General features: G+C 46.0%; 1 protein-coding gene across 2 annotated transcripts in view; it reads left to right on the top strand.

Annotated features, from left to right (window-relative positions):
* Nucleotides 1-23,456, top strand: part of RNF213 (ring finger protein 213) — a 51,612-nt gene that overhangs the window by 24,241 nt on the left and 3,915 nt on the right. For both annotated transcript variants that reach the window (XM_068413002.1, XM_068413001.1), the window contains exons 30-62: nt 275-3,868; nt 3,990-4,126; nt 4,449-4,544; nt 5,002-5,120; nt 5,718-5,840; nt 6,556-6,641; nt 7,315-7,462; nt 7,829-7,964; nt 8,393-8,581; nt 9,046-9,185; nt 9,609-9,763; nt 10,098-10,310; nt 10,701-10,882; nt 11,665-11,785; nt 11,895-11,995; nt 12,267-12,449; nt 12,977-13,140; nt 13,236-13,338; nt 14,061-14,172; nt 15,089-15,299; nt 16,312-16,502; nt 16,801-16,929; nt 17,789-17,899; nt 18,143-18,385; nt 19,052-19,133; nt 19,745-19,779; nt 20,114-20,208; nt 20,516-20,675; nt 20,932-21,112; nt 21,268-21,362; nt 21,949-22,200; nt 22,522-22,654; nt 23,326-23,409. In XM_068413002.1, coding sequence (XP_068269103.1) covers nt 275-3,868; nt 3,990-4,126; nt 4,449-4,544; nt 5,002-5,120; nt 5,718-5,840; nt 6,556-6,641; nt 7,315-7,462; nt 7,829-7,964; nt 8,393-8,581; nt 9,046-9,185; nt 9,609-9,763; nt 10,098-10,310; nt 10,701-10,882; nt 11,665-11,785; nt 11,895-11,995; nt 12,267-12,449; nt 12,977-13,140; nt 13,236-13,338; nt 14,061-14,172; nt 15,089-15,299; nt 16,312-16,502; nt 16,801-16,929; nt 17,789-17,899; nt 18,143-18,385; nt 19,052-19,133; nt 19,745-19,779; nt 20,114-20,208; nt 20,516-20,675; nt 20,932-21,112; nt 21,268-21,362; nt 21,949-22,200; nt 22,522-22,654; nt 23,326-23,409 — 8,104 coding nt within the window. The remainder of the gene's footprint in view (nt 1-274; nt 3,869-3,989; nt 4,127-4,448; nt 4,545-5,001; nt 5,121-5,717; nt 5,841-6,555; nt 6,642-7,314; nt 7,463-7,828; nt 7,965-8,392; nt 8,582-9,045; nt 9,186-9,608; nt 9,764-10,097; nt 10,311-10,700; nt 10,883-11,664; nt 11,786-11,894; nt 11,996-12,266; nt 12,450-12,976; nt 13,141-13,235; nt 13,339-14,060; nt 14,173-15,088; nt 15,300-16,311; nt 16,503-16,800; nt 16,930-17,788; nt 17,900-18,142; nt 18,386-19,051; nt 19,134-19,744; nt 19,780-20,113; nt 20,209-20,515; nt 20,676-20,931; nt 21,113-21,267; nt 21,363-21,948; nt 22,201-22,521; nt 22,655-23,325; nt 23,410-23,456) is intronic.

Here is a 23,456-nt window from a genome sequence, read left to right as displayed (position 1 = left end):
TCTTTAAGGTAGCACTGAGAAGGGGCTGGAGATTAACGAAGGACTAATGTTACAGGAAGGAGACTCTAGGAGGAAATAGGATGAATTGTTGTGATGCACTTTAATCAGAAGGGATACACAGGGGAAGAAGTGCCATGGTTGTATAGGCTAGCTGCTCTTATTCAGTTAGGTCTGTGATTTTAAGGCAAGAATAATGCTAAGAACAGATAAAACAAACTGAAGAAGATTAGGACTACAGCTTTATAATGGCATCTTTTCTTTCCCTCTACTCCAGATGTCAGCAAGCCAGCAGTATAACTTCTTTGATGTGTTCCCTAAAGTAACGTGCAAGTCTCCCAAGGAAGTACTAGAAATGGAGACACTTGGGAACCAGTCTGGGGATGTTTCAGACCCAGGAATGGATGAGGAAGAATTTTGCAGCGAGGCTTTCCAGAGACCTTTCCAGTACCTGAGAAGATTTGACCAGGGGTACAATCTGGACACATTCTGTTACGAAGCGTGCTCTGTGGAAGGGAGCCCAGCAGAATGCCTGCAGCATTTCCTCCTGCACTGCGGGATCACGGATCCCTCCTGGTCAGAGCTCCGAAACTTCACATGGTTTCTCAATGTTCAGTTGAGAGACTGTGAATCTTCTGTCTTTTGCAACCCTGACTTTATCCAGGACACTTTGCAAGGTTTCAAAAATTTTGTCGTTACCTTCATGATTTTAATGGCGAGGGATTTTGCAACACCCTCCCTCTACATTTCTGATCAAAGTTCAGGAAGGCGGGCCTCCAGCCTGGACAACGTTGCAGAAGATGATCTTCTTCCTTTCCGCATTCGGAAGAAGTGGGAGTCTGAGCCTCATCCATATTTGTTCTTCAATGAAGATCGTGTGTCCATGACATTCATTGGTTTCCACTTTCAGCCTAATGGCAGCGGTGGGGTTGATGCTATTAATCCTTTGAATGGCAACGTTATCAAGAGAAACGTCATGACTTCAGGGTTGTACAATGGCTTGTTACTCCAAAGAGTTCCCTTCAATATTCCATTTGATGAGTTGCCTCGTCATGAGAAGCTAGAGAGGCTTTGCATGGTGTTGGGAATCCCCTGGGTAATAGAACCTGATGAGACATACGAACTCACAACAGACAATGTGCTAAAAATCTTGGCGATTGAGATGCGTTTCAGATGCAACATCCCAGTTGTCATCATGGGAGAAACTGGCTGTGGGAAAACCAGACTTATAAAGTTCCTGTGCAAGTTACGCAGAAGCTACGTAGAGGTAGAGAACATGAAGCTTGTAAAAGTTCATGGAGGTACTACTGCAGAGATGATTTATGCCAGGATCAAAGAAGCAGAAGCCCTTGCTAAAATCAATAAGGAGCAGCACGGGTTGGACACAGTCCTCTTTTTTGATGAAGCCAACACGACAGAGGCTGTGAGTAGCATCAAGGAAGTTCTGTGTGACCGCACAGTACAGGGGAAGCCTTTGGCCTCTTGCTCTGGCTTACAGATCATAGCAGCCTGCAACCCTTATCGTAAGCACACACCAAAGATGATCCAACGCCTGGAATTAGCCGGGCTGGGCTACCGTGTCAAAGCAGACGAGACAAAGGATAAGCTTGGATCTATTCCACTGAGACAGCTTGTGTACCGGGTCCACGCACTCCCCCCCAGCATGATCCCGTTGGTGTGGGATTTTGGGCAGCTGAACAACTTAACTGAAAAAATGTACATACAACAGATTGTACAGAGAGTTACTGAGCACGTCCCCATGAGGCAGGGCGAAGCCGAGGTAATCACAGAAGTGCTTTTTGCTTCCCAGCAATACATGAGGCAGAGGGACGATGAGTGCAGCTTCGTCAGCCTGCGGGATGTGGAACGCTGCATGGAAGTCTTCAAGTGGTTTCACAAGCGCAGTGAGCTACTGCTGAGGGAACTGGAGAAGTACCTCGCTGAGAAGAGAGCACCGAAGAGCACCATTGAGAGGAACAACGTTATCTGGTCCTTAGTGCTGGCAGTCGGGGTCTGCTACCATGCGTCCTTGGAAAAGAAGGAGGCGTATAGGAGTGCTATCAGTCGGGTCCTTCCAAAACCTTATGATACCCAGAAAAAGATTTTGGAAGAAATCTCCCTGATGCAGGACTTGTTCCTGAGTGGCGTGCACCTCCGAGATACCATAGCAAGAAACTTGGCCTTGAAGGAAAACGTCTTTATGATGGTCGTCTGCATTGAGTTGAAAATCCCTCTTTTTCTTGTTGGGAAGCCTGGGAGCTCCAAATCCCTTGCAAAAACCATTGTGGCTGATGCTATGCAGGGCCAAGCAGCTCATTCAGATTTGTTCAAGGACCTGAAGCAGATCCATCTAGTGTCTTTTCAGTGCAGCCCTCTCTCCACTCCAGAGGGTATCATAGGCACTTTCAAGCACTGTGCTCGATTCCAGGAAGGGAAGAACTTAGAGGAGTACGTCTCAGTGGTGGTTTTGGATGAGATTGGGCTGGCAGAAGATTCTCCCAAAATGCCCTTGAAGACTTTGCATCCACTTTTGGAAGATGGCTGCATAGATGATGTCCCTCTTCCTCACAAAAAGGTTGGCTTCATTGGGATTTCCAACTGGGCTTTGGACCCTGCTAAAATGAATCGAGGCATCTTTGTCTCACGTGGTGACCCCAGCAAAGAAGAGCTCATAGAAAGTGCGAAGGGGATTTGTTGCTCAGCACGAGGGGCTTTGCAGAAGGTCGAACAGTATTTTTGTCACTTTGCAGATGCATACGAAAATATTTGCAAGGCCCAAGACAGGGAGTTCTTTGGTCTGCGTGACTACTACAGCCTCATAAAGATGTTTTTTGCCTTAGCCAAGAGCTCCAAAAGCGACCCAACGCCTCAAGACATAGCTGAAGTTGTTCTTCGTAACTTTGGTGGCAAAGATGATGTCAATGCCTTGGAAATATTCACCTCACAGTTACCAGAAAAAGGAGACATACACGCTCGTGATATCAGTAGAATTGAGCTAGTCCGAAAAAACATTTACAGCAGTGGTCAGGATGGTGATTGCAGGTACCTGCTTGTGTTGACTGAGAATTATGCAGCACTGCAGATCCTCCAGCAAGTTTTTTTTACTGCCCGACAACAGCCGGAAATTATCTTTGGCTCCGGTTTCCCTAAGGACCAAGAGTATACCCAGATATGCAGGAACATCAACCGTGTGAAGGTCTGCATGGAAACTGGCCAAATGGTTGTGCTCCTCAACTTGCAAAACCTTTATGAAAGCCTCTACGACGCCCTCAATCAATACTACGTGTACCTGGCTGGCCAGAAGTACGTTGATTTGGGACTGGGCACCCACCGGGTGAAGTGCCGAGTGCACCCGAAGTTCCGTTTGATAGTCATCGAGGAGAAGGACGTGGTGTATAAGCACTTTCCCATCCCATTGATCAACAGGCTGGAAAAGCACTACCTGGATATCAGTACTGTCCTGGACAAGGGGCAAAGGGAAACTGTGAAAGAGCTGAAGAAGTGGGTGCACGATTTCACTGCGGCCAACACAGAAGAGCACTTCATAAACAAGCAGAAATACAGCCCTTCTGATGTGTTTGTGGGCTACCACTCCAACACCTGCGCCTCCGTGGTCCTGCAGACAACGGAAAGGCTGAAACCAGAGTGTCCTCCTAGTAAGCTCATGTCCTGCGTGAAGAGAGAAGCCCAGCTGGCACTGCTGAACTGTGCCACCCCGGACTCCGTGATCCGCCTCGGCAACTCGGTGCGTTTGTTTATGGCAGATTCTCTGGCCAATATATACTTCAAGCAGCAGCAACACACGTCTTTTGCAGACTTCCTCCGAGCTCATGTCCACGCTGGGCCTGGGTACCAAACGGTCTTTACAGAGGTGAGTATCTTGCAGTGTCCTCTCAAAAGTTTGCAGCATCTGGGAGCATAGATGAGCAAGTCTCTACTGCCTCGCTACTGCATTCCTGAGCGAAGAACAAACCTACATCTTGCACTCCCAGGTCACCACCTTCTCGAGGCTCCTCACCAGTGCTGACGCTGCTTCCCTGGAGAGAGAAGTGCAGGGTAAAGTGCAAAGGCCTCAGATCCTGTTCCTGCAGCAGTTTGACACAGAGTACTCGTTCCTGAAGGACATCCGGTGAGTCTGGGTTCGCATTACCCTGCTCTGAATAGGCTGTTGTCTGGGTGGGAGATGTGTGGGCAGAACATTTGGAGTAACCCATGTGGAAAAGGGAGGCGAGAGGCCATGCTGTGCTGAACAGTGGGCTGGCTCGCTGCAAACTGTATTAGCTCCATCATACCAAGACTGGTTTTTGAAGTTATACCATCTCTATAGGATGGGTGTTTTAATCTGTCCTTCTGCCTGCAGCAGCCAAAGCTAATGTGGAGTGACTACTACAGTCTTTAATGTTTTGTTTTTACACTTAGTGACTTCTTTTAAATCCCTTTTCACTCTTCAGAGATTTCCTTGATGCCACATCAGGAAATAAAGTCCTTATTATTCAGACAGACTTTGAAGATGGCTCTCAAAATGCCCAGCTCATCGCCTCAGCCAAGTAAGTCAAGTGTGAAGTGGTTCCCAGCTAGCTGTTCTGCTTGTGACTCCACACCCCCATTCGATTATTAGGGCTGTTGTGGGGATTTCAGAATCAGGAATGTGTAATCCTTTGTTTATTCTGTAGTGGAACAAATCTAGAAGCACTAATTGTATTTCAAATAATAATTCATAACCCAAGTCAAAATAAACTAAGCTGAGTCAAATTACCAGATAATCCCCTTTGAAGTGTGGATTCTTGCCATTGGTGCAGAAGTCCTGAAGAGCTGAGGATCAGGGGTATCACTTGAGGCATAGCTAGAGGCGGTGGGCTCAGCTGCTGGCTGGGAGGAAGGGGTGAGCGAGTCGCTTATGTCTGTATGGGGGAAGAAGTGTGCCCTCCCTTACAGAGGAAAGACTTGTGGCCATGAACTTTTGTCTGTCTTTGACCTGTCACCAGCATTTCCTCTGTGTTGCAGATACACTGTTGTTAATGAGATCAACAAGGTGGACCTGGGAGAAGTCTCTGTCTTTGTTTACTTTATTGTGAAGCTTTCCCGGGTGGAAGGAGGAACGTCCTATGTGGGGTTCCATGGAGGTGGGTCTGGCCATCTGTGGCGCCTTGCTCTACAGCTGGCTTCAGGCAAACGTGCCAGAGCCACATCTCTCTTGTTCACCTTTTTAATGCTTAAAATCTGGAATTAGTGTGTCCTGTGGGTTGTCAGAGCTGCTCCCCTTGCCCACAGGGACTGCCCCTGCAGGGACTCAGTACCTTGGAGTCCTAGTCTCCTCCATGAGAGCACCTTGCCTTGCCCACTGACAGATGGGTCCTCTTTCTAGTCAGCTGGAGAGCAGAAAACACACATGATGCTAACTGCATTTGTATATTGTCCTCCAGAAGGCTCCTGAGTACGTGCTTACGTATTCTGCTTTCAGCAGCGAGGTTCCTGCTGTGTGGGGTGGGTTCTAAGAGCCTCAAAGCCCAGGCAGTGTGCGTGGCCCGTCAGTAGGGGTAGTGTGCATTAGCATGTTCAGAGTGAATTCCTGCTTTCTCTTTCTACATCAAGAAGTGAGAGTAAGCGATCTCTGAATGTGAACTGCCAGCCCACAGGTACTGGGAGATAATTCTTGGGCAGCTCTTCTAGAAGAGCATGCTGCAGGCACAAAATGATTATTTTTGTTTCTCTGCCTGTAGGACTGTGGCAGTCAGTGCACATAGATGATCTCCGCAGATCCAAAGACATGGTCTCCGATATGACCGCCCTGCAGAACCTCACCATCAGCCAGATGTTCTGTGAGGATCCAGGTAAAACCAAAGGTGAGCTGCATGCTGGCTGTACCGGCCAGTGGTGTTGATATGCTGGTGAGGAAAAGGGGAGATGCAGTCTCAGACTTGGTGCTAGTGGAACTTTGCCTGGTACAAGATATCTGATGATTTTCCCTGCTCAGCATCTCTTTTTTGTGGTGGTCACCACATGGCTCCCCACTTGTATTTGTATTTAGTTCGGAACTGCAACTTTGGGTCCTCAAGTAAGTTAATTTGGTAGTTTTCCCTTTTTCTTTTGACAAAAACATGCTCTTTGCACTGTTCAGCACCCTGAGTGCTCTGCCTCAGCTTGGGAGGCAGCAGGTGCTGCATGGCAGAGACCACTGACAAGGAGTCACTCCAGAGAATCTCTCACCTGCGTGAATATAGATCTGTTCACCTAAACCTATAGGAAGGACACAAAAGATTTATTTCTTTGCCCTCAGTTTTTTCTTACACTGTTTCCTTTCACCATACGGCCTTACAGGGTTCTGGTAGAGCTCATTACCTCTGAGTGTCACGTTTCTTCCAGTTCTTTTGCTGCATGAAGCTTGACCGCCCTCGCAGCGGTAGCTGTGTTTAGAGGGGTGGATCTCAGCTACTCCTACAGGTGATAATGGATCTCTGACAGATGTTCTGATGCTCTGGGATGCAGTTGCTAAATAAATTCTTACCTGACTGATGCAGAAGTGTACTGCTTCTTTCTAATAAAAATTCTACACCTTAGTTGCAGCCCTGCCTGTGAATGGAGAAGGACAGGAGGAAAACGAGGTAGAGGTTGAAACACCAGTGTCAGAAGCAGAGCACTCTGAGGTCAGTTCAGAATACATTTGTTTGCTTCTCAGCTGTCTACATTGCTCTCTGCTCTTTGTCATCCTTGGGTGCAAGACATCTTTTGCATCTCCATTTGCTTGAAATCCATCAGGAATATTATTTGCATCATGAATGCTAATGATCAGACACAAATTCCTCCCCCTGCAGCCCAATCAAAATCAGCATCATTAAAGAAGTAAACCGTTTTAAGGACCCTCTAATTCCTTAGTCATTTCATGCCTCTAATTTTTAAAAATCAGTTTTAAAAGCATCTGTTGTCTTTCTGCACCCTGAACTTGAGAACTGTGATGCTGAGCCTGCCGCTGCAGCTCTCTGTGCTTTCTGACTGAGGTGGGGAGGGCATATGTCGCCTAGTCACACTTATCATTTCTGCTTTTTTTCCTGAACTGCTGAATTTTCCCCCTACAGGAGTCTTAACACAAATGCTGTGTTGCATGCCAGTTTGAAAGGGCCACAGAAGTTGCATCATGTACTTGATAGCAAAAGAAGAACTTAGATTTGCAGCCTGAGATGAGAGGAAAACTGGGAGATGGGATGGCAGGAGGACAGGCCCTTTCTAGAGAGCACTGTAATCGTTTTAAGAGGGATGTGTTGGGGGCAAGGGTGTAAAACTGAGGAGTAATAAACTTGTTTTCATGCTGTTCCTGGGAAGAGTGAAATCCTGGACACCACTGTACTCCTGAGGACCTGTGTACAAAGTGCTGTGGGGATGCTACGGGACCAAAATGAAGATCTTAGTCGAAGCAGAAAGCGAATTAAGATTCTCCTTGGCCTTCTGTCCAAAGAAGATGACTTGAAAGGTATGTGCTCCCTGGCTGCAGCAGGCAGTGTCCCTGAGCATCTAGGGGACCACCAAAACATGCAAGTTAATTCCCTGGGCACCCAAAGGTCAGTGGTCCTTGCTGTAGTGTGGACAAGGTGGATCTCTCAGGCAATCTCCCAAGAGTGTGTCTGTGCTCCAGTCTGTCACTCCTTTCGTGGCTGTAGGGCTTTTCCTGGAGTTCAGATTGTGGCTTTTTCTCTGGCTGTACTAGCTCTGGTGGCTGTTTTTTTTTCCCCCTTGGCCAATTATTGAAACAAATGTAAAATGCTGTGCTTGGTGTGATATTTGGGTTTGGATCCAATGCCAACAGAAGAGAAAATGCAAGTTCCCTGTTGTTTTCTAGCCTTTTTCCTGAAGATAACAAAGGCTCGTCTCTCTAACCTTTTGAAGAAGCAAGAAGAAAATTCCCTTCACCCAAGAAACTGGGTGCTTCGGGAGGCTTCCAACCTCAGTGCTCTCCAGGAGGCAGGCACCTTCAGGTGAGGACAGCAGCAATACCTTGTAACCCGCAGGCTTCCAAGAAAAGTCTGCGAATGGCAACAGTGCAGCAGAGACAGCAGTTTTGTGTAATCTGAGAATTTGCTGTGTCAGCCTCCAGTGTGTGCTGGAAAGTCTCCAAAGGCAGTTTTGTCCTCTCCCGGCTCCTGAGGGAGGGTAATTTACAACTGAATAGGCTGTACTGGGGCAGGAATGCAGAAGTGCTTTGAGTGGAACAGTGGGATTACAAACCAGCCACAGTGAGAGAAGTGTAGGGTGATTTGTTGGTGGTGTGTTTTCCCCTTAAAGACAGGATTAGGAATTTCTCACATGCAAATGTCAGCAATTTTTCAGGACAGCCACCTCCTGATTTGCTGGTATCATCGCTCACCTTCCCTCTGGGTTTCTTGGTCTCTTTCTGCCCCCAAAGGCACACCTTGTGGAAGCGAGTCCAGAACGTGATCACTCCATTCCTGGCTCTCCTGATTGCTGTCATAGACAGAAATGGCAATCTGGAGCTGTTGGTCAGGCCGGCAGCTGAGTGGGTGACAAACCTGTGGATGTTCATCTTCAGTGATACAAAACTTCTGACTGTCCCTTACAGTGCGGGTAAGAACAGGTGAGCCACTGGAGAGAGCAGCAGGAGGGCTTGGCTGGCAGCACTGAGACCAGTCCAGCACTGGCTTTGAACCCACATGGGAGATGAACACTGTTGGTTGCTCCCCTGTGCTGTGCCGAAGGCAGCAGGGCAGTTCTCAGTGACTTCAGAAGTCTGTTCTTTCTACCTTCTCCCCAGTACTCCTGGGCTTTGCTCTCTAGCTCTTGGCATGCTCACACTTCTTACCCAGCCCTCGAAGTCCCCACGTCCTGCCATTACAGCCCTTTTGCCAGGGAACGCTTGCTGGGTAAGTCCTAGTGCTACACCGTTGGCAGGACCAGCTGTATTAATGCGTCCTTCTGTTCTTTCCCTTTCCCCCCTCCTCTTCTAGGGGTAATTTCTTGCTTTCTGCAGCTTCCTGCCTCTTGTCTGAATGTGTTTCCCAGGTGAAAGCCCAGTGCATTAATGACCTTTTAATCTCCTAGCTCTCAGCCAGAGATAATTCTGGTGCAGAACAATATGATGGTGTCTGCTGATACTGGGAATGAGATGCCCTTCAGCTGGAGGATAAAGGAGTACTTGGATGAGTTGTGGCTGGAAGCTCAATATATCCAGAACACTGAAGGTGAGAGCCTGGCTTGAGCTTGTGACACAGAGTGTCTCCATCCTCTGGTTTGTCACTGCCATGCCTCTACCTTTCTGTGACCCTGGAGTCACCTTCAAGCCCTCTGTGCTCATATGAGCCAGCAGAGCTTGGGCAACTAGCTTTTCTCTGTGCTTCTCACTATTAGTCTTTCTCACATATTCTGTGCCCTTGTATTCAAAATGCTGTGGAAATGCCAGGAGTGAACGACAAGATGAGATTCCATAAATACAACCCTGGTGCCTGGGCTGAGAAGGCCTAGCCTCAAATCCCTTGTTAGTGCTCTGAATGAGGGAGTGCTATAGGCATCAGAGATTAATAGGTGTCAGTCTCTTTAGGATAGAAGCTGTGTCAAACCCAGCCTCCTCCTAACATCCAGCTTTTCTCTCCTTTCACATTTTCCAGACCAAGCTGAGAAGTTTGTGGATATCTTCCAGACAACTGCGCTGGGAAGATTTATCTCTGCTCTGACTGAGGAAGAAAGGCACATGCTCTTCCAGTGCTATGTCACAGACTTTATTGTCTTGACCATTGGTGTGTCCTCCCTGGAGGAGCTGCAGGTCAGTGTCTGGAAACCCTTTGGATGGAGAGAAGAGCGTGATGCCCATGAACGTGCCCTGTGTCAATCTTGCCTTCACAGACAAAATCCCCCTCTGAGACAGACTGATAGCAAGGTAGCCACAAAGCAGGTGCATTTGACACTGAAATTGCTGAGACCTTACTCAGAAAAGCACTTTTTTAGGAGCACCTATAAAAACTGACACATCGGTTAAGGCTGTCTTTGTAAAGCACTGATTCTCTTCTTTCAGAGAACTTTGCCAGGATTTCCAGTACAAAATGAATTATAAATGTTCTTTTTAAATTTTGACTTTAACTTTTTTCCTCATCTTCCAGTGTCTGCGAATTGCATTCTTATCCTGCATAGAGGAATGGAAGGGAACATCTCCCAGAAGAGAGGAGATGGTGCCATCCTTGCCTTGGGTCCACCTGGGATACAATCAGTTCAAGAGCCGCCTGCAGAACTTCTCCAGGATCCTGGCTGTACACCCCCGGGTGGTTGACTACCTTACTAACCAGGAAGGATATGGAATACCACACACGGAGATGGTAGAGTCACTACCAGGCATTTTGTGATCCTCAACACTAGCAGAGAGCTCTGTCCTCACTGAATTAGCTAGTGTTCAGTCTCCTTTTGATTTCAGCAACAGTAAAGTGGGAAGCACAAGTTCAGTCAGGATCCTCAGGATTAGGAATAATCTGCTATGTTATTGTTGTTACTAGCAGGATTTAAAATAGCTTGCCTTGCTTTCACATCAGTTAATAGGATGTGCTAGTGATCCGAGCCATGAGTGTGAGAATTCCAGAGCTTGAGATAACCAAGTAGAACATTATTCAGTAGAACACGTGCTATAGCGAACGAGATTGAGAGCCCAAGGTTCATAAATAATTCTGAAATGCAAATGTTGTGTTACACTTACACCCCGTGTGTGTACCTAGGTTTTAGATGTGTTAGCTGCAATGGTGTGTGCTGAAGAGCTGGAGAATCAAGTGCAGACAGCCCATCCAGAGACCTGGCTGCAGAAAGTGAAGAATCTTCGTATGCCTGTGGAATTTCTTTGTAAAGAGAAGGATTTACAGAGGAGTGGGACTCGGTGCCATCAGCTGCTAAAAGAACTTGAGTATGTACCGCAGATCTCACAATCCTGATCTTTTGCCTTGCTGTTAATAAGAATATTAGTATAGGCTGAAAGCTGCTCTGCTGCTGCTTTTCTCAGACAAAGACTTTGCAAACCTCTCCAGGTTCCTACCAGGCTCAATTGCATGCCAAGCATCATGAACCAGATATTTTTTTTTTCCTCATCTCATGTAGATTCTCCCTTTAAATCTGGCAGTATCATCCAGTGCATTCCAGCTGGGTTCAGGGGTGATTTAAAACTCTCATTAGGTTCCTGGTAACCAGCAATGTCTTCCCCACTTCATCGCATGTGCATAAAGACTGTGAGAGATGGAGAACTTCACTGCATCTGAGATGGAGTCTTGTCTCTTGGAAGACAAGCCCAGAGAGCTACCCCAGTTTCTCACAGACCTTGTTTAGTTTAATCAAAGTGAACAAAGTGTAGTTAATTGTTATTATTTTTTTTTAAATTACTTCCTTGATGTAGAAGTTAGATGTGGGTGTGAGAAGGTCTTTGCAGTGGTCTTACTTCTGCTGCAGTGCTGTTTACAGGACAGGCTCCTGTGCCACAAGCTCACTGGGACAGGTGCTGTTATGTGTTTTGTCCTTGACAAAAAGCCAGGGCTGATAACCAAAGGGCAGAGCAGAAGTTGCATGAGAAGTGCACAGATGCTGTAGTGGTGAGCATGGAAAGCAGTGAGATCGTTAGACTGACCTGATACCTCACTTCGTTCGTGCTCTCAGCTCATCACTGTACTCTTTGAAATCACACTTTCCTTCCCACAGGGTCTGCTGGAGCCGGGTTTTCGCCATGTCTCTGTTTGTAGAACACGTGTTGCTTGGCATCGGCACTCTGATGCCAGAATTTGAGAATTTAGTGAAAAAATATACTTTGTTTCTTGCCAAGGTAAGCAAAGACGGGACTTCACCTCTTCCCTGTGGGCTTCTGCTGATCACATGAATTTTTGTCTCGGGTATTGGCACTGAGTCATTTAGCTTTGGCCTTTTCCCTGCAGTGTTTCCAGCACGATTCAGACATGAAGACTCATCCAACTTTTGTTGCAGTGATGAAAGTACTGTGCCGGTGTAAGGATGAAGTCGGCAACAGGCTCTACAGGTAGTGACACTGAGACAAGTCGCAGGGTCTAGTAGGAATGCTGCCTATGTTGCCAGCATATTCCTGGGTTTAAGGCAGTGCTGCATACGAGGTGATGAAAGCCAAATGAAGAGCAATAACTTCCATTTTATTCTGCACCCTGAAGCTAAGCCATTAGCCAAGAGGTGTTACATTATCTCCTCCTGGTCTAGTTGCAGATGAACATCTTATTAAAGGCTTTTGGTGAGACAACACTGAAGCAGTTGTGTTCATTGCTGTTTCTGAATTACAGATATGGTTTGAAGGCATGTCCAATCTGCCTAGGAGAGCCGAAGGATCCAGTCTGCCTGCCTTGCTACCACGTGTTCTGTCAGAAGTGCATCAGGATGTGGCTAGTACCAGCACAGATGCTTTGTCCGTACTGCAGAGTTGCCATGGAGGAGGACGTTTATTTAGATGTCTCTGTGGAGCTCAGGTACTCCACCCTGCCCAAGGTGGAAGCGTTGCAGTGGGGCTGGTTGTATGAGGAAATTCTGATTTGCAACTCTGAAGATGTCAACATGAGCAGAATGGGTGGAGGGAACTCTGCTCTGCTCTTTCTGAAACAGGAACAGGTCCTGTTTGTTTACTCGCTGTTTCAAAAGAAGGGAGGAAGTTGCCTTGGCCCTGTAACAAAACTGTAGTTACAAAACCCTGTCAAGCTAAAGTGCTGTCAGTGGCTGAATCGGACAAGGGAACTGCTTGTCACCTTGCCTGGCTTTGTGATAGCTTAGCAAAAAACTCTCAGTAAATGTATCTCATCATACTGCCATTTGTGATCTCAGCTGTCAATGTGATGCAGCCTTTGCAGACAATACTGAAGTGTTGCACAAATGCAGCCTTCTGGAAAGCTGGACAAGTGTCTCACCTTGGTGACTCTTGCCTGTGTCTGCTTTGCTTCATCCACTATTGAAGTGGTTCTGTCTCTGAGCATTGTCCTAATGCTTTTTACCCTTCCCCTAGAGATGCCATAGCAAGAAATGCCCAGTTCCGGCAGAGATGCAATAATTTCTTCATAGATGTGGTCACTACCATGTGCTTCAAGGACAATGAACCCCCTGAGGCAGAGGTGATCCAAGAGCTCCTTAATCTGCTGTTTGTTGACAGAAGCCTCCTGAAAGGTTCAGGTGAGCTCTCTTCATCCTGATGCTCAGCCTCATGGAGCTGATTCTCTTGCCACTTTCTCTCACCTGCTGAGCTTGTCTTTTTCTTATCTCCACAGATCACCCTGCTATCTACACAAAATTTTTGTCCCCATTTAACGATGAAGTGGATGAAACTCCCATCATCCGCTCAGTAATGCTGAAGCTCCTCTTGAAGTACAGGTGAGCACAGTCAGACAACTGATGGATGTTACACTAGGGGATGGTCCAGCTTTGTTTTTCATGACCTCATCAAACCAATCTGATCGTGTTCCTCACTTCCATGCTATTCATGGAATTTGAATCATTAAAAGTGAAATTCATCCTGTGCCTTTGCATTAGTTATGCAACTTGGCTGGCTTGCATGTAGCTTGTGTGAAGTATCTGACCAGCCTGTGCCGAGGTTTACCTCGCCATTCTTAACCTGAGCCTGTGCTGAACATGGGTGGCTTGGGTAACCTAAAGATAGCTGACTAATTGATATGCTCCAGATCAGCAAAGCAATACTCTTTATCCACAGTCATTGAATCAAGGATTACCTCTGGTATGCTTACACAGACCTCTCCATTCACACCAGTTCCTCCAGCCTCCCTTTGCAGTCAGAGCACAGAAAGCCATTTCTCAAGTGTGATCATCTCCTAAATCAGATGCCTAAAATAGGTCAGATGACTTATGCCCTAGAAATGCTAATTTGGCATTGTTGATGATAAAAGCCTAGCTCAGAGCGTGAAGCTAGATGACATCTAGCAAAAGATGGCACAATTGCTTTTCCATCTTCCAGATGGATCCAGAGTGACCCCCACCTGTCACAAGGACAGAACTAGTAGTTTGATCATGATTTTGAACATAAGTAGTAGCCATCAGTATTGCAGTTGTGGTAAAGGGGGTGTTTCTCTCTCCTGTAGCTTCAATGAAGTGAAAAATCACGTGCAACACTACCTGTCCTGGGTAGAGCACAACAGGATCCTAGAGCAAAACGATAAAGAACTCTACTTGCTTTTTGTCAACTGCTTAGAGGTAAGAGTGCTGGGTAGGTAAGAGCTGGGCAATACAACTGTTGCAGGAATAAAAACCTCAAGAACAGAAAGTTTTCTGCAATTTTAGGCAAGTTTCTTGTGCACATAACTAGCTGCCCAAGTAGAAAGCCCAAAAGGAAGGTTGTATCTCATCACCTGGTCAGAGCCTGCTCTCCAGTAACTAGCCTTGCTTTTGGAGGTAAGGCTTGTGCATGTTTGCAGCATGGCATAGATTCTTCTTTCTCTGGGACACCTTGGACAGGTGTCTGAGTGTTAAGTGAGGCCCAGTCAGACTCAAACTCCAACACAGGAGTGCAGCAAGCAGGGAGATTTCTAGTTGCAGTGGTCCACTGCTGGACTACTTCCTTGTTTTCACAGACACGTTTTTTGTTTGCAGAGCTTTAGATTATCCTGCTGGTTGGATTGTTCCCTTTCCTCCCCTTGCATAACTTCTAATGCTTTGGACAACTTTAAACAACCTTGACAGCAGGGTAGAGGTTTCATTTCTTACAGTTTTCATTAACATGGTGACTTTGTAGATAAGATTAAAATCTGTATTCTTGCTAAGGGAAAGACAGGTAGAGCTTGGCATCTTGGAACATGTGATGTGAGTTTTGGCATGTGTGTGGCCGGTCAGCATGCTCATAACTCTTGCTCAGCTACATGCTAGGAAATATTGGGGGGAGCTTGGGCGTATTGCTGAAGAAAGTGTTTGGCAATGTGGCAGAGCTCTAGGGTAAGCACCAGAGGGATCACAGGGAGGAGCTAATGGCATTGGGGTGGAGGGTGCTGTGAGAGACATGAAAGTTTGATGTGCTTGCAGCAGTGTGGATGCACTGGAGATGTAAAGTACCAATGCACAGGAGAGCTGATTTAAGTGGTTTTGTCACTCATGCAATATTCTGGCCCGTCTTTAGGATTCTATGTGTGAAAAGTCTGAGGGCAGCCTCGGATACGATCATATAAACTATCTGCCTGGAGAGAGAGGCTTTCCAGAGAACTATCTCCCAAAGAACAACGGAGAAACTCCTCAGGAATCATCCGTTGAATATCTGCAGGCAGTAGCCAAGGTTCGCTTGTACCTGAGTAAGGCTGCAGAGCTGCTCTTTGACTTGCATGAGCCCACAGGTAAGTCTAATTATTCTGCTATCAAAGGGAAATGCTGTATACAGAGCAAAATCACCACAGGAGATGGGCTGGACCTGGTCAGTGCACCTGTGCTGTGCTGGAACCTGCTTTGATGCATGGCCAAGGAGGAGTGCATCGGCTTGTTTCGCTTCTCTTTCCTTAGGAGTGTCAGTCGTTATTTGTCCTCTTTACCACGTATTAGAAGTGCTCTATAACTAGCAGCAAGGCTGTGCCAGTGACCCCGAGGGTGTAGTTACATAGCAGTTGTGCTTTGGAAGGAGATTTATTTTATCCTCCAGGTGCTAACAATGAAATCTTATTTAGAGCCAACTAAATTGAACTTTAATGAATAAATGAATGAAGCATAAATGGTGCTTCAGATACCCGACTGCTGTAAGGCTTAGTGTTTTATATGAATGAAAGCTCTGCACAGCTAAAAAGGATGGAGACACTGCCAAAAAAAAAAAAGTAAAAGAAGTTTCGAGCTGATTTGCTGACCCAATAAAGGAGAACAGTGTGTGGAGAGTCTCAGATACATACACAGTCCATGACGCATCAAAGTGCAGTAACAACTAATTCCAAGGGACTTCAGTGTCCAGCCCTTGCATCGAGGATGTGAGGCTAGTGACATGCATCCCAGGAGGTTGTTCTTAGTGAGCACCATCACCTTGGCAGTTGAGACATTATTGATGTCTCAATCAATAAAGACATTATTGGTCAAGATGGAAGAGCTCTGAGAACAAACTACCAGTAAATGGGAAAACTTGTCCTTGAAAGAAGGAAATGGAAGTAGAGTACATCATCCTCCATCAAAGAAATTAATCATTTTCTAAAATCCAACTGAGGAAACACTCTAGATGAGAGCCCTTTCTTTCTCAGGTGCTTAAGTTTTCCTGTGTAGTTAGTCAGTACTAGTAAAAGGAGCTTGGTGCTACAGCTAGTGCCAACGGAAAAGTTGTCCAAAGTAGGATGTGTTTTTTGCCTTTTTTATTTTTTCTTTTTTCCCCTCCAGGGCAAGACCAGGTAGAGGAGAAGCAGCGTTACCTGGCAAATGTGAGGGTGTTCTGTAGCCTCGCCAAGAATGACTGGCATCGTGTTTACCTAATCCGGAAAATTGCTAGTCAGTACGGGATGGAATTTGCTCAGAAGCTTGTCACAGAGACACGGTTTAACTGGGTGTTCCCAGTGGAAATTCTGCAACAGGTAAAGAGGTGTCTCCTTGGAGGTGGCTCTGGCCTCCTCTTAGTCTTCAGTTTGTGCTGCTTTGGGGTGGCTCTTGGGGGACTCACCCCTGTGGGAGTGGTTGTGAAGATGACTTATCCTCGCTCTCTGTTGAATGGAGTCTGTTGTGGCAGTGAGGAGCCGTTTGGGTTGCCGTGCCTGCCTGCTGTCTCTTTTCCAAGGCTGAAATGCCACAGTTGTTGGAAGAAAGAGGAGATTGGGTCTTGTCCAATGGCTGGTGAATGTCCACAGTACTCACCAAGGGCTTTTCCCTTTGTAGACACAGAAGAGCCAGTCTAATCACATCGATCGTTACCTGGCATGTGGCGAGAATTACAGAGTCCTGCGTGATGCTGTGGGGAAAGCCATGATTGAGCATAAGACTGAGGGTCTTCTAGAGGCAGAGAAGGTAGAGCACGTTCTCCTCACCATAATGCTGTTGTGGGTTCTGGATGGCCAGTGTTTAAGCTTTGTGTTCCTGTTGACAGTGTCTCTTCCAGCGGAGATGCCTGGCTTGCCTTTGCTTGAAAGTTACTGTGGCTTGTGCTGGCAGACCACGCATGTGTTTGCTTTGCTTTCTCACCTGTGTTCTAGCGTATGTAACTGAGGTTATTTCTGTTGATTGCCTCATCTCGCTTTTCTCCCCGGGTAATGTATCGCAGCGGTTTGTTTTACAGTAAGGAATACAGGCATCTTGTAGCCAGCTGAGGGGAGGGCAGGCAGATAACCAGAGAAGCTTTATGCCCCCTCCCTCCCTGCCTGCCCACATCTGCCTGGCCTTGTGTCTTCCCATGCAAAAATCAAACAAGTGATTTCTGTGTAATTGGAGCCTTTTTCCTATATGTATTTTGTGTACAAAAAATCTTCAGGGTGAAGTTTGCAAACAATGTGCCTTTGAATGCCTCAGTACCATCTATTATACCCTGGTTGTGAGCTATTTTTTTTTCACTTGCATGTTGGTTTGATTTGAAGGCAGGCACGTACAGGTTGCTGCCTAGTGAGACTGCAATTCTGACTGGGTGTTAGGAGAATAAAATACTTGAGAGGTTTCTGATGTAAAACCCTCAGTCATCTTGAGTGTTGTCAGATTACTCGTTTATTTATGGCTTGAACAGCCATTTCTGCACTATCCCCCTTCATTTGTGGGGAGAGCTTTACCACAGACCTGCTAAAGCCTTCGTATCCAGTAACCAGCTGAAACCCTGTCAAACTTCAGCTGTGACAGCTATAGCCTCTCCTGCACCATATCATCAGTTCTTCTTTTCTAGGCCTCTAGCAGCTCCCCGGCTGTGCAGTGTGTCCATCTGCTCCTGGCTATTTTCAGAGAGGTCACTGCCCTGTATGGAGTTAGTGGCTCAAATCTTCATCCCAAACAGCAGGTAAGATACTTCACTTTGAAAGCTCACAACAAACATGCTTCATTGATAAGGATGAATGATATTTAAATCACTGGTGGAAGAGCCTTTTGTTCTTTTGCCCCAAATACAGTTGTGTCCTGATCAGAGCAGACTGAAAATATTTTCAAAGCAGGGGCAACAGAGCATGGGAAGCAGCTGATAGTAGTCTTCAGTTTGGTGGGCAATATCACACTGCTTTTATTTATTTTAAATATGTGCTTTCAGCAAACAGATGCTATGACTGAGTTCATCCAGAACTCCCAAGTCCTGAGTTCTCCAGACCTGCAGCACTTTGCAGTTTCTCTTGTGATGAACGCACTGCCATCTCTGAGAGTGGATCCTCAGAGCTTCAGCCACGATGGAGCACTCATTGAAATGGCTGTTCACACCGCAGCCGTCTTGCTGTGCGGGCAGAGCCCCGTCCTGCAGCCCCTGAGGAACCTGGCGTTCCATCCGCACACCATGGAGGTAAAGAGGTTTAACTGAGATGGCAATTCAGCATAATGCTAGTTCTTTCATGTATCTGCTGGATCCTCTGTAACCTAACCTTTCTTAACATCAAAAGCACCAACTTATTGTTTTAGCTGTGAGTTACTGATGTATGATTGTCTCAGTGTTGTTGGGATTAATTAGCCCAACAAGCAGCTCTGGTCTGGTACCTTGTCAAGGCACCTCTGCATCCTGAGCAGTATCAGGCAAATACTTTTGCTGATATTTGAGTGAGCAAGTCTGAAAGCAGCTGGCAGGTCATACTGTGGAGACCTGCGTGCTCTAGAGGATAATGGCTCATGGAGCCCTAGGCTCAGTCGGGGTGGAGGGTCTGCTGCTCTGCTTCTGGCTATCCAAGGTGCAAGGAAATGTGCTGGTACAGAGCAGGGTACATCAGGCCACCCCAAGAGGAATCCTGTTCAGGATGTGTGGAGAGTGCACACGTGAGGCTGAACAATATCAACAGTTCTTAAGAGTGGATTTTCAAAGGCAGAATTTGAAATTGTGCATGTACATCATCTGCATGACCTCTGCCTTCAGATGTCTCTTGTTCCCACTCGTGAATAAGGAACCAGTGAGCAACTGCTACAGGAAAAAACTGATTTATATATTCGTTAGTCACCTTTTTTCCTTTTTCCTCCTTAGCACTCTTTTCTGCCTACAATGCCAGAAGATATAATGGCTCAGGCGAGGGCCTGGGAAGGAGTGGCCGCTCTACGCTGGTACAGTAAGTGCTCCTGACTGGCTGTGCAAGAAATTGAAGGATAATCCTTGGTTTTTAAATGAAACTGTTCCAAATGTGAGGACAGACACACTCCTCAGCATGAGCTATCCTTTGTAAATTAAGATTTGTAGCTACGGTTTATGTGGGTAATGCACTGAAGTGCATCGAGCTTCTGTCTAGTCTTGAGTTTAAAGTTGTTTACAGAGTTTGAGAGTGCAGAAAACCTGTCCTGTTACTTCTGGCACTGTTAAAGTGGTGTCAGCAGGAGAGGAGCACTTTGCCACCTTCCTGGGCAGCTTTCAGTTCTCTACTTTCCGCAGCAGGACCTTACTGCAGACCAGGAATCTGGGGCTGGGAGCAGTCATGCTTATCAGCCCATTTGGTGCTCAGTTGCAGAATCTTTCAGGCTTCCACTCCTTGTTCCTCAAGGAGAGAAGCACTGAAAAGTTCCTTGGGTTCCTATGAGCTCCTTTGAGCTTTGGGGCTGTCAGTGCTTTTGATTAGATCGTGAAGCATATTTCTTGCTCCAAGATGTGGTCCCTATGAAAGGAAATAATGGGCTTTATAAATGTCTGTCTTGTAATACTGTCCTGTTTGTTTCTCTTTCTTGATAGGATGTCCAAACGGCCACCCCTGCACTGTAGGAGAGGTAAGAATTTGAGATGGGGGGGTTTTGAAGCAGGTGGTCTGTTCAACAATAAACTGATTCATTTTATTTAATGATTTTTATGTTCTATTGCACAGCAGTTCATTTTCTAAATTCTCTATATTACTAATCATTTTGCCATTGTAATGTAAAATTTAGAATAGCTGTAACAGTTTATACCATAAATCTAGGAGACAAGAGAGGCAGAGGTCCTTTGCCCAGTACACAGCAGTTTTCGAATCAGCCAGTTACAGCTTGGATTTTTGTTTCATTCTCTGTCTCTGGGGGAGAGGCTCTTACTCTGGAGCTCAGTGTTCTCATTTTGCTTTTTCGCTAGTGTGGCCGCCCCGTGGAAACCAGCCGCTGTCTCGACTGTGGTGCCCAAGTTGGAGGGGTACAGCATAAACCACTGCCTGGCTTTCGAGAATTCCAGTATGCTTTTATTCATTACCCTTTTCAGCACTAAATGATGTAGTACTTGCCTGGATGTTGCCTCTTTCGCAGAAAATGTATTAGGAAGAGATGTCCAGGGAATAGTAATCAGCCAGCAAAACCAAACAAACTGGCTTATTTGTGTACGAAACTCACTGGAAGTCCTCATTCCCCTGTAGCACTTTTAGTTGGCAGCTTTTATGCCATACACAGAACTTATGGGTCAAAAAGACATTACTGGGTATCAGACATCTCGTGTGTGTTTTTTGTCAAGGCAAAAAAATACTATATATACACTTTCCAACAGGAATAATGAAGACAGAACTCAAACTGGCCACATACTTGGAGATGCACAACACAGGAAAACAATGGGAGTGTCTGATCGGGCCATGCCCCCTGTTGTCTTCGTCCTCATACGCTTGCTCACACACCTGACAATGTTGCTGGGAGCCACAAAAGATCCTCAGGTATCTTCCAACAATAGTTTCAAGTGGCCATATGAAATGTAGTGAAACCTTTGTATGATGCTGGTCCTTTTCATCATATTGCCAAGTAACTAGGGCAGTCTTTCAAGATGCAAGACCCAAATTCACTTCCCTCCTTGCCCAGGAGTAATTTTGGTTCCTTCATGCACTTGCACGCACGCGTATACCCACGTACCTGCCTTGTGCTTGAACTGGATGTTATTGGCTATGCTCATTCTTCCCTTTTGTTTCTCTTTAGTCACTGCAAAACATTATCAAGCCACTGGTGCACAACCCGGTGAGTTTCCTGCAGCAGCATATTCGGGAGGACTTGGCACAGCTGATAAAAATTTTGGGGAAGAGTATGGATGAGACTGTCAACATCCTTCATCTTGTCCTCGGCAGCCTCCTCAAGGACCCCCATCAGCACCCAGGCCAGTGTAAGGAAAACTACCTGCCATGTGACATCTGCCAGCTGTATCAGCATTTCAAGGGCAGCAGTTATTTAGCTGCTTTGCTGATAGACCATTTCCAACAGGCAACAGCTGAACTGATGAGGAAGATCCAGAAATCTGAGGCTTGTTTCTTGTTGCAGGGCCGGTTCAGTTTGATGATGTGCTCTCCACCAAGGAGAAGAGAAACAAATGGGAAGAAATTGTTGCAAACACAATTATTGTTCCTGAATTGGAGGTGAGAAGTTTGCTATATAAAATTGCAGTGTTAAGCAGTTCAAAATCCACTTATTTGGAAGTCTGACCTGCTGTAATATCTGTGCTACACTTTTTTTACCCAGCTATTCCTAAAGCTAAGCAATCTGTGACACAACTGCAGGTTAGCTTTAATTTGTAAGAGTCAGTCAACTTTATTCTAGCTGTGGAAATGAGTATCTGAGGCTGGAGTTGTGCTGTGATGATTTTGTATAGCTGGAAAAGCAGAAATGTCTTAGCTCAGTTGAAAGTATTTGTCCAAGTGAGCATATGGTTGCCCCAAATTAATCCTGTCTGCCTTTCCCCTCTGCCCATATACATAATCTCAAGAGTGGAAGGCCTGTGAGTGGATGAGCTAGAGAACAAAGAATAACTTTATAGTATAAACAGCTGTAGTGCAGTATGTGTTTTACATGCCTTCCCTAGGAGTTCATCTTCTGCTTTGACGTATTTCTGTGTTAATTGGTCATCAAGCTATTGGGGAAATACACTCTAGTGGAGGTTCCACATGGCAGGATGCTGCCAATTCTGATATAATTTCTTTTTTTTTTTTTTTTTTTTAAATGCAGGATTTGGATAAAAAACTCCTGAAGTTAAATAGACAAATACAAGAGGATGAGAGAATTTCTTCCAATCCAATAGTGAAAATAGTGTATGGTGACCCCGCCACTTTCCTGTCCCAGCTGCCCAAGGACAGTCACATACATCATTCCAAGATGTGGAGCTGCCGAAAGAGGATTTCAGTGGAGAACCTGGGCCATGTGGTCCAGCAAAAGAATGCCAAGGACACTGTCCCTCTCCTTTGGAAGTTTCTGCAGAAGGTGGGTGTGACACAGGGACGAGAGACTGCGATGTTCAGAGATCAGCACACACAATCCCAGACTGGTTGAGGGGGGCAGGGAGCTCTGGAGATCATCTGCTCCAACCCCCTGCTCAGGCAGGGCTGCCTGGAGCCAGTTGCCCAGGACCAAACCACTGTTTGATTATACGGTGTCTTTCTTCTCATAACTTTCTGTAATCTTGAGAACTGCACATGTAAAATATTTTTTCTTTTAAACATTTAAAAAGTTAATTCCAGAAAAGTATTCAAAACTGGTTTGTCCAAGGGCAACTTTACTCATGGGCCCCGTTTCCCCTTCCAGGAAACAGAACTGAGGCTGGTTAAATTCTTACCAGAGATTCTGGCTCTGCAGAGAGACTTGGTGAGGCGATTTCAGAACACCGCTGATGTCAAGCACTGCTCAATCAGAGACTTCCTCAAGGAACCCCTCTCAGGTGAGAAGCCTCTGCCAAAACTGTAACTAGTGAAACAAAAAGCACTGGATAGCCCAGTTGAAAATGAAGGTGAAAACTTCTCTTGAGCTTGCAATCTTAAGCCTTTATATTTTCCTTTTAACTCCCATCCAAATTGGAAACCTTAACCCTGGAGTTACGCTTGGAAAAGTTATCAGGTGGCTTTAAAGAGAATTAAGCACGGGAAGATTGTTCACAAGGGGTGGGGACTCTGCTCAGAGACAGGCAAGATAAATCCCTGAACGCAGCAGTGGGTATGTTGAATTTTTAAGCTCTAACCTAGAGCAGGGCCTGCCTAAGAGGTGGAATAGATGTCCTTCCCTTCCAGCAGCACACAGACATTTTGTGGCAGCTCCTTCAATTGTATTTAAGTACAACTGCTTATGTTTTGAAGTACTTATGGAGAAGTACTTAAGTCATGCTGAATCAGACCAAGCCTGGGCCAGTAGCAGATAATATGGAGGAATATAAACAGAGCAAATGACTCAATCTGATAACATTAGAAAGCTGTTTAATGTCTATTTAGTCTCTCTTGATCTGTTGGAGTAGTTGCCAAGAGTTCAGTGGTGTGCTTTGAAAATTCATATATGATGGAGTTTCATGGTGTGCCAATAAAAGGTGTTTCAAGGGTTTATCTTTGTGTCACTCCTCAGATGTGATGAGGGACCTGTTACAGAGGAGAGTGAATGTGTTTCTGTCTGTTTGGAACAAGCTGAGAAGCTCACTGGACACCAATGGTAAGTACCCTTCTTCCCCAGCGTTGCTTTGGGAGGGATGGAACCAA

The sequence above is a fragment of the Nyctibius grandis genome, chromosome 15 (genome assembly GCF_013368605.1).
Source record: "Nyctibius grandis isolate bNycGra1 chromosome 15, bNycGra1.pri, whole genome shotgun sequence".
Lineage (NCBI taxonomy): Eukaryota > Metazoa > Chordata > Aves > Nyctibiiformes > Nyctibiidae > Nyctibius > Nyctibius grandis.
The sequence above is the reverse complement of the archived record's forward strand: the minus strand, read 5'-3'. Positions and strand labels throughout refer to the sequence as shown.